Consider the following 10,582-nt stretch of genomic DNA (forward strand, 5'->3'; position numbering starts at 1 on the left):
TGTAGTTAGTTACACGAATTCAGATATCGGATGAAATCGGATAGGGATGAAATCGTTTAGGAATGAACGAGTTTAAGAGTTTTTAAGAGTTTTAAGAGTTTTTGCCAAATGCTTTATAAGATAGTATAGATTGGGTATAAGACTATTTGAGATGGTCAAAATATTTAGATACAATAAAAATGGTTAAATATCTAAATAATAACAATAATATACATTTCATTAATTCATTAGAACTAACTAGAAAGGTACTCGTACAATGCATCAAGATACATTTTCATTTCAATGTTTCGTTTTATTTTTTATCTATGTCGATATAATACGATTTTATGTGGTTTGAGAAAACGATAATGTTTATATTTTTGAATAAAATATAAATTTGAAAATATCATATAAACTTTGTAAATCAATATTAGTACAAATTAACTATTTAAAAGTTCTTATTTGTATATTTTTGTTAATTCAAAATTTTTATTATAATTTAATTTAACGTAACGAAGTAACTTAATTTAAGTTTAATAATATTTTTTTATAAAGATAATAATTAAGTATTTTGTTAGAACTCAATAATTATCCTAATTATATTTTAGATTTTTTATATTTTAGAATGAGATGTTTATTCTCTATCTGATTATGTTTATCCGCAGTTAGTTACACTATTTCAAACATAGAGCTTTAATAAGTTGTACTTATGCACAATTTATTTGTAATCTTGAATTTTAAGTAATATGCATCAATAAACAGTACTTCATGAATAAAAAAAAATGGTTTTTTAATAGTTTTTGTCAAATGCTTTATAATATAGTATAGATTAATGGTCGTTACAAACAATTATTTATACTCATTATAACATCTTAAGGCCCACGAGAACCCATTAATGTCGTTACACCCCACCACAACCGAATATGACACATTGACAAAACGACATAATATTACCTACAGATATAAAAAACCCATCAACAAATTAAAAATAAAATAAAATGTCGTCCGTAATTTTTCAATGATACATTTATATCACTGACGGATTGTCAAGGGATTTCACAAAATAAAATATTACCGTATATAAATAATTGGTGATACATTTAATTCACCGATCGGTTTTTGAAAATACTTAATAAAGAAAACAAACAATATAAATATTATATCATTTATTGACGGGATCCAACAACTTGGTTCCTGCCATTAAAAATACTTCAAAATACTGACTGTTTTTTATTCATGATTTAATAAATCGAACTCAAAAGTCATATACGTCGATCTCATGCTTATCAAACTTACGATATTTATTAAAACATGACATATGGAAAATGACTTAACATACAAAATAACGTCAAAAAGCAAATAAGTCCAAGAGAGGCATGATATCTCGGGAAGCTATTATATATTGAAAAACAACTGATTCAGTGTTATCAATAACAAAACCTGATATAAAAAAAGGAGCTATAAATAAAAAAAACCGTTCATCTGGCCTGTAATAAACAGTTGGAAAACAATTTTAAATTATCAGTTAGTCAGATGCGTAAATCTAATCTGCCAAAAACACGTTCGTTATATTAAACAACGACCCGTGTTTACGGATTTTAATTCAAATTTTAGTTGTTAATTTACAATTAAACATTTAAATCAATAAGAAGTATTTGGGCTTGGGTTGTTTTAGTTAGGAGTTGGGCTGAATGGGCTTTGGCCCAACCCATAACATTTTCAACTTTCAAGTAATGAAGTTTGTTGATATTTGAGTAAGCTACAATTTTGGTCCTTGTGGTTTGTTGAAAATAACACTTTTTGTCCCTACGGTTTCGAAATTACAAGAGTACCTCGTGGTTTATAAAAACGTCTGGATTTGAGTACTTCCTCTAACGATCGTTAAAAGTGGTGCATTCTCGCCTTTTTTATTATTTTTTGGTCTTTGTGATTTTTGATTAGGTAAAAGACGAAAAAAATTGATAAAAGAACGAAAATTACTCTCATTTAATGAAAATTTCTAATGGTCGTTGAAATGAATGATCAAACTGAACTTTTGTGCAAACCACGATGGTAATCTTGTAATTTAAAATCCAAACAACGGTGGTACCTGATTGGTTCCACAGGTCAACAGTGCCAGGAGGTTTCAGGTTCAAATTCAATGAGGAATAAAAATTCCCTTGTGGCCACAGAAGTTCAAATGCGATGACTCTGGGCTACCCGCAAAGCAGGTGGTCACCCTAGGATTAGTCGGCTCGCATAGGCGGTTGAATATCCATGTTCAACCGGTTACCCGGGTACTTAAATATTTAAAACTTATTAGGTAGCAAGATAAAAGTTTTGAAAGTACGTTACCCAAAATAAGAATCAAATTAAAATACGTTACTTTTTCATGCAATTTGCCCTCCAATAAATATCTTATTGCATTTTGTTTCCTAATATAAATAAATGATAATAATAAATAAACCTTATTATTTTCCATATATATTTCACTTATAAATAATAAATTATGATAAGGGCAAATTGCATGAAAAAATAACGTACTTTAACTTGATTCCTATTTTGGGTAACATACTTTCAAAACTTTCATTTTGGTACCTATTGATAGAGCAAATTGCATGAAAAAGTAACRTACTTTAACTTGATTCCTATTTTGGGTAACGTACTTTCAAAACTTTCATTTTGGTACCTAAGATGTAAAGTTTTAAACATTTAAGCACCCGGGTAACTGGTNGTACTTTCAAAACTTTCATTTTGGTACCTAAGATGTAAAGTTTTAAACATTTAAGCACCCGGGTAACTGGTTGAAATATTAACCGATTATCATGCTGATATGGCRAGTGATGTGGTATCAAACTCAGTATTATTTGCTGACGTGGTCAGTGACGTGGATTTTTTAAAATCTAAAATTAGTCTTTTTTTAGTCTAAAATTAGTCTTTACGGGTTACCCGGGTACTTAAATGTTTACAACTTTACATCTTAGGTACCAAAATGAAAGTTTTGAAAGTACGTTACCCAAAATAGGAATCAAGTTAAAGTACGTTACTTTTTCATGTAATTTGCCTTTATGATAATTATCAATAAACATCTCGATTATTTTATAATATAAGAATCAGTTATAATTTGTATTTAAAAATGCTTTTAGATATATACCATGTTAATGACAATCCAAGAACAAGTTAAAGTATGATAATTAATTATTGTATTTTAAAAAACATTAATTAAAAAAACAATATAACCTGGTAAACTCATTAATTTAAGAGTCCAACTCTTAGTTTTTGTCATAAAATAATATTTAAAAATTAATTAAAATGATTTATTATTTTTTGCATTTGGATTTTTGTTCTCTTTGGGAAATGTGGTTTGATTCCTTTTGCCTTTTCTTTTCCTTTTAGTCCTTTCCATCTACACAAACACCCTTTCTTTTAAGGGGAAATAAATACTTACACATATATAGAGATTGATTACTATACAATGATTTATATTTGTACAATTAATACAATTCAATTTCAATCGTTCATTTAATTTGATGAATATATGATTTCATACAAGTTTTAATTGTTTTCTAATATAAAGTATTGATCATAATTAATTAACTCTAGTCATCTTCCATAAATATTCAAATCATAATAAATGAACTCTCATTATTTTTATAAATATCTCAATTAATTGGGTTGCATTGGTTGTACAAATGCATTTGAAATATTCTCTTTTTCTCTCTCTATATGATTATTTAATTCAATTAATAGTTATTATATGCTTTTTTATCATGACAAATTAAAGCATTTTCTAAAGTAAATCTTTTATAATTTATTTTTGAAAAAGCAATATTTTTATAATTGATTTATGAATGTACATATTTAATAAGTTATTAAATGACATTAGACATGGTCAAAAACCAGTTACGGTTCGGGTCGATCGGACCCAAATCGGTCCTGGACTGAAATAGTAAAAATCCGAACAAGTTACGTACCGGTCCCGTCGAAAATACTAAGATCCGGTTAAGGGTACTTGTAAGCGGTTACGGTCCCTGATCCCGGGCTGGACCCAAACCGGTCCTATATTAAAAAATATTTTCTTTTTGGATTTTGTTAAATTTTTTTTGATAATTTTTTAGAAATACCTTAATATTATTCTAATATAATTTAAAATATCTAATTAGGTCAATCATATACATTTAAAAAGTACGTTTTATTGTAGTTTTATAATTGAATTTCAATCAAATACACTTAAAAAATATGTTTATTGTTAATTTGTAATTTGATTTTCAATCAAATACACTTAGAAAGCTAGAAATACATTTAAAAATACATTTTCTTTGGAAAATAATCGGGCCGGGCTAGACCCATTTGGCCATCTCTAGTCATGATAGTAAAAATCAGATTCTAATAAAATCGAGTTTATAGAATGTTTAACTGTTATAATATAATGTTTTGTAAGACGTACAAAAATGTCCCATAAACTTATCGGAACATTTTTACACACGATAGTTGACAAACAAAAAGCATATTAAATCGTGAATCGTTTACTCGACGAGACAAAAACGTTAAGGTTAATTTGGTCATTATACCCAAAGGGTTAACTAAAAAGTCACCAACTTTAAACAATTAAGTTCACTAAAATTAATTGGATTTTTAATATTAGATGAATATTTTTTTTTATGTATTTTTGATAATATTTTAAGGAGGAATTTTATTGATTGTATATGAAACAAATTTTTGTTTAATGTTGTAGCACATGCATAGAAGTAGAACCTTCTCCTAAACTACATTTATAATAGCAAAGTGGTGACTTCATTATTATTTTTAATATACAAGTTGCATATATATATTAACGAGCGATTAAATACAAACCACTTATATTTCGACAAACCGTACAAACCATTTTCATATGTCATTGTTTAATCTTATGGATTTTTTTTTCCATGAAATTGTTTAATTTTATGAATTGTTTCATATAATATTTTTTTTATGAAGTTGTTTTATATATGTTTATGAAATTGTTTCATATAATACTTACGAAATTTTAATGAAACTGTTTCATGTATTTCTCTAAGATTAATATAATGAAGATGATAATATTCATGATTAACACTCTGCACAATAAAAATAATTAGTTAACCCTTCATAATTACAAATTTTTTTAACAAAATAACAAATTATAATTGGTTGAATGAGTTTTGTACGGTTTGTACAAATTACGTGGTTTGGAAAGTAAATCTCCTCTCTCTCTATATATGTATGTATGTATGTATGTATGTATGTATGTATGTATGTATGTATGTATGTATGTATGTATGTATGTATGTATGTATGCATGCATGTATGTATGTATGTATGTATGTATGTATGTATGTATGCATGCATGCATGCATGTACGTACGTACGTATGTACGTATGTATGTATGTATGTATGTATGTATGTATGTATGTATGTATGTATGTATGGTTAGGTTCACGTGAGATCAACCTATTTTCGTGAGACTCGTGAAACCATTTTTTTACACTTAAAACCTTACAGCAAAACCGTTGTGAAGGTAAAAAAAAGTCAAACTTGCACAGCTGTTTTACTGTGAAATTTCAAGTGGAAAAAAAAATGATCTTATGGGTCTTACGAAAATAAGCTGATCCTACGTGATCCTAAATCTGTCTATGTGTGTGTGCATATATATATATATATATATATATAATAAATATTTATGTTATTTATTTATAAATGATTATAACCCATACATGCCAGAGCAACTACACTAACCTAACTGGCAAAATAATATATGCTGTGTAACAAACATGCCACATGAATCCCCATAAATCCAAGATTTTTTGGGATGACGCTTGGAAATATCCACGATATAAATATTATTTATTTACAAAATTTATTTATTTTAAAGAAAAAAAGATCATATATGTGTATAATTATGCATAGAGAGTTAAGAATTTTGCTGAATAAGTGCACCTTTAAGGTCGATCAAATATTACAAAGTCAACTCGATGTATTTTTAGCCAAATTTCACCGTTTCGAGAGATTTTTTTAGTTTTTTAAAGTTATTGATCTTTCTTGTATTTTTCAAATGCCCGGAAGCTTCCTCAAAGTTTAACGAGCGTATCTTTTAGACCCGAAAAAGTTCTACTTACAGAAATCGTTTGAGTTGGGTGCACGGAGACCTTCGTAAATCCAACCCGATCATGCATTGTTTAACGATTTAATTTGGTTTAAATTATGGGATTTCTAATTACAAGGAAATGCACAAATATACATCAATTAATTAAATAAAATTACAAAATGGGTGATTTTTTTGAATTAAAAACGAAGAGAGAAAGGTAGAGATTTTTCATTTTTATAGTTCAGGCTGCTGCTGCTGCTCAGACTCCGGCCATGGCCAAAAAGCTGCAGGTTGTTGATCTTCCATAACATTAAGCATATTAGTGCAGAAACCTTCATGATCTCCGGCGACCGCCTCCTGATTTAACGGTTGACCGAGGAGATACGGCGGTGTTAAGCCGCCGCCGATCATGGAAGAATTGTTTGAAATCTGGGTGTAAAATATGGTGTTGTTATCTTCACAACTGTTATCACTTCCATTGCTCCAAGATCCTTCTGTTTCTTTGTTTAGATTCACCATGGCTCTAACCCCATTTGGTTCTCCGCTCTTTAAAGCCACCAACTGAAATCAAACATCAAGAATCAAAGAAATTAAACAACTTTATAAAGAAAAATGCAAGATGGATTTAGGGTTTAATGAATGAATTAGGGTTATTGACCTGTGCATGAAGTTTGTTGTTTTGGTTCTTGAGTGCATCATTGTCAGCTTTAATGGAGTCAAAGTGTCTCTTTAAGACATTGTAGTCTTTCTCTAACTGTTTAGTCTTCCATCGAGCCCTTCGGTTCTGAAACCAGATGGCTACCTGTCTTGGCTGCAACCCTAGAACCCTAGCCAGTTGGCGCTTTCTTTCTGGTTCGAGCTTGTTTCCCAACTCGAAGCTTTTCTCTAGAGCTTTCACTTGCTCTAAGTTGAGCCTTCTTTTCTTCTCTCCCAGTTGACATCCTTCGTCCTCCGACGTCTCACCGTCGCCGGCATTCATTTCTTCAGCTTCCCTACCGGAATATGACATGGATCTTCTCATCATCAGTGGCTCAACACCTGCACACACACACACATAAATATATATATACCAACTAATGATAATTCAATTGTACTTGATCTTCAGACACACACACATGTATGTGTGTGTATATATATATATACATTTATATGTATATATTGAGAAGAAGAGAGAGAAGAGGACCTTGGAAGTGATGAGGGTGGTGGTGGTGATCTAATTCATAGCCAAAGAACATGGGTTCAGGTGGGAGGAAGGACATGGCAATTGCAATGGAGAATTTTCTAAATTTTTTTGGAAAAAGATTTAAGGATTTAAAGTGAGAGGGGTTGAATGGTGTGGAAATGGGAGTGTGTGTGTGTGTGTGTTTTGATGTGAGAGGTTGTCTTATGGGGATAGAGGTTGGAACCTGTTGGATACCTACAACTACAAGAGAGAGAAGGTTCCCTTCATTCTGCTACTAAATCCATTGTTTATGGGTTTCACCATGTTGATACACTTTGTTTACCGGTTAATAGTTCAATTAATAGATAAAATTTGAATCATTAAGAGATGAATCTAGTTTGGTAAAAATTTTTTGTCTCTTAATGGTTACAAAACCCTCTGAATGATTTTGTATCTTGAACCTCTCTCAACCATTAAGAGCCCTAATATCATTGTAAACAATTACCAAACAATTATATTTCATTTTGCACTATATCATGAAAGCATCTTAATCATTCTGACCACTTAATGATTCTGCACAAAACCATTCAGCAACTACCAAATAACCGCTAATTGTTTTTTAATAGGTCATTTTTTACATCTTGTAGAGGGATTAAAGTGTAAAAAAAATTTTAAACCAGGTTTACAAGTGTAGAGACCAAATTTGTTAATTAGTCCCAACATCACTTGTGTATCTAATCTACAAATTTGGTCCTTACACTTGTGGATTGGATTCATAGATTTTTTTTACACTTTGACCCTTCCGTAAGTTGAGGAAACCAAGTTTAAAAATGGTTATTTCTATTAATTTCCCTTTTTAATATATATATATATATATATATATATATATATATATATTTATTACTAGAAACATTTCCTTACACTAGTTAGGTATGCTATAGGTGTTTAGCATTAAAACTAGAGACATGTGAGAATGTTCTTATTGAAATATATAATACTTATGTATGGTAAATAGAACAAATAAACTCACTTACCCTTCTCACCTTTGGTGAGTTTTGAACCCTTGATCTCCTAAGAGACCAATGACTCACATGTCGCTAAGAATATGAGTATATGTAATGTTATACTGAGTTATTGTTTACTTATTGTATGTGCTTTACGCGGTAAACTTGTAATGACATCATATATATATTTGGCTACGTTGATGAAGTGCTTATCAAATCATGGACTCGAGCTCTTAAGCTGACAAGTATTCGTGCATCTCAAGATCAAGAAAGTCGGTAATCAATAGAAACAAATGACAACTCTAGTTGTACTTCAAATGCAGTATGCCATATATATCTTTTTTATATTTTTACCCACGATGCGAAGGTTAATTTATATACATATAATATTCCAATTACCCCAGGATTGGGTTCCGGTGAGAAGAGTTAAAGTAAAAAACGTAAGAAGGGATTCTCACCCTAAGATGCACATTAGAATGAGATGCACCGAGACGTACCATATTAGTTCTCATATCAAACATGATTCATGAGTAAGTTTGAGATTAAATATGATTAAAGATCCAGACCCCCGTTACGTATCTCACCTTAACTCTGCTTCTTACACGATTACGATAAATATTTTACACTTTAAAATAGTGAAATGTAGAGTAGTTTAATTCAAACATCAAAATTCGTTTTGGTATTAAATATTGTATTTTTAAAACATATATAAATTTAATATAATCTCTTGTTTTTTTGGGGACAAAGTTGACTAGAAATATAATGCTCATTTTCATTATTTTATTTTTCAATTATTTTTAACAAAATAAAATAAATTGTACCCAAGGACATCTTGTCCCATAAAAAAATGAAAAGAAACGAATATGAATCTTTTCCCAAATGGGATTATAGAAATATGGTGTATAAATATTTGTACAAAAATTTAGTTACTGATAATTTTAACTAGTCTCACATAAAAATATATAATAAATTGCATGAAAAAATAACGTACTTTAACTTGATTTTTATTTTGGGTAACGTACTTTCAAGCTTTTATTTTGGTACCTAAGATTTAAAGTTTTAAACATTTAAGTATCCAGGTAATCGGTTGAAGACTAATTTTAGATTAAAAAAAATTCATGTCACTAACCACGTACGCGAATAATACTGAGTTGGATACCACATCACTCGTCACATCAGCATGATAACCGGTTACCCGGGTACTTAAATGTTTAAAACTTTATATCTTAGTTTTCAAAATGAAAGTTTTAAAAGTATGTTATTTTTTCATGCAATTTGTCCGAAAATATATTCTATAACTATATTTAAGAATTAATTATCGATTAAAAATATAATACGTAAACGAACAATTAAATACGTTGTATTTGCTAATAATCATTTTAGGTAAACTGAAACCTAAAACATTTCTTGCTTCATTATAAATATCGTTTTATGAAAAATATCCTATAAAAAAATGTACGACTCTCATCACATGGGTGTCAAGTACTCTCAACATGATTTTACATTAATTCGGTATTTTGATAATAGTCGTAAGACATTCATATCAAACGGTCGATGATGCTTTTGAATAAAAGATTAAAATTGCATTTTATAAAACTAAAGTAACGATACAAATAAATATGTACACTCGTTTTTTTGATGTGACAATGTGCAATATATGCTACAAAAAGTTGTGTAATTTTGAAAGAGATCATGATGGAACTGGTTTTTGTCAATTCCCACACTGATCGATCCCTCATTGATCAGCGAAAGTTTTTGGTTTAACATTCAATTAAGTGATGTGTTAAAACATGCATTATGAATGATAAACCATATGGATTTTGTATATTTCGAGACGTGTAATTAGGATGTTTGTTGTATAAATTTGATACTGTAGATCCTTTTATTATTTTAGGAGTTGTTTCGTGAAAATACTATTAAATACTTAATTCCTGTTGTTTTTTACAATATATTTTTATGTATATTTATCTCATTAATTGTGAAATAATAATGTAAAATTACTTATATATCCTTATTATATCTAATACTTTTCAATAAATAGAATTAACCATTACCTCTATTCATAACAAATTTTAATATATATATATATATATATATGTATATATGTATATATATAATACATGTTGAAGTTTTAATTAGAAAATAATGCCAAATAAAAAAACAAATAATATTAAAAAAATAAAAATGGAGAAGAGTAGTCTGGCCGCTTCACATGCTATCGTGTTACCATGTGCACCAGGTTGTTTTTCTCTCTCTCTCCCCCTCTCCCTCTTTAGACTTAGACATTGTTCGAGACCAGCATGTTTTTATGAAATCAATATATTTTTGTGAGACTCGTGAGATTATTTTTTTAC

At 29.3% G+C, this 10,582-nt stretch overlaps 1 protein-coding gene across 1 annotated transcript; it reads right to left on the reverse strand.

Annotated features, from left to right (window-relative positions):
• Nucleotides 1–6,280: 6,280 nt before the first annotated feature.
• Nucleotides 6,281–7,366, reverse strand: LOC112515875 (homeobox-leucine zipper protein ATHB-13-like). The gene is made up of 3 exons (XM_025122827.1): nt 7,246–7,366; nt 6,721–7,100; nt 6,281–6,623 (listed from the first exon to the last, which is right to left on the reverse strand). Exons 1-3 carry the CDS (start codon nt 7,319–7,321, stop codon nt 6,297–6,299), a joined length of 783 nt encoding a protein of 260 aa, XP_024978595.1. The 5' UTR covers nt 7,322–7,366; the 3' UTR covers nt 6,281–6,296.
• Nucleotides 7,367–10,582: the final 3,216 nt, after the last annotated feature.

The sequence above is a fragment of the Cynara cardunculus genome (assembly GCF_001531365.2).
Source record: "Cynara cardunculus var. scolymus isolate 2C chromosome LG 7, CcrdV1, whole genome shotgun sequence".
NCBI lineage: Eukaryota > Viridiplantae > Streptophyta > Magnoliopsida > Asterales > Asteraceae > Cynara > Cynara cardunculus.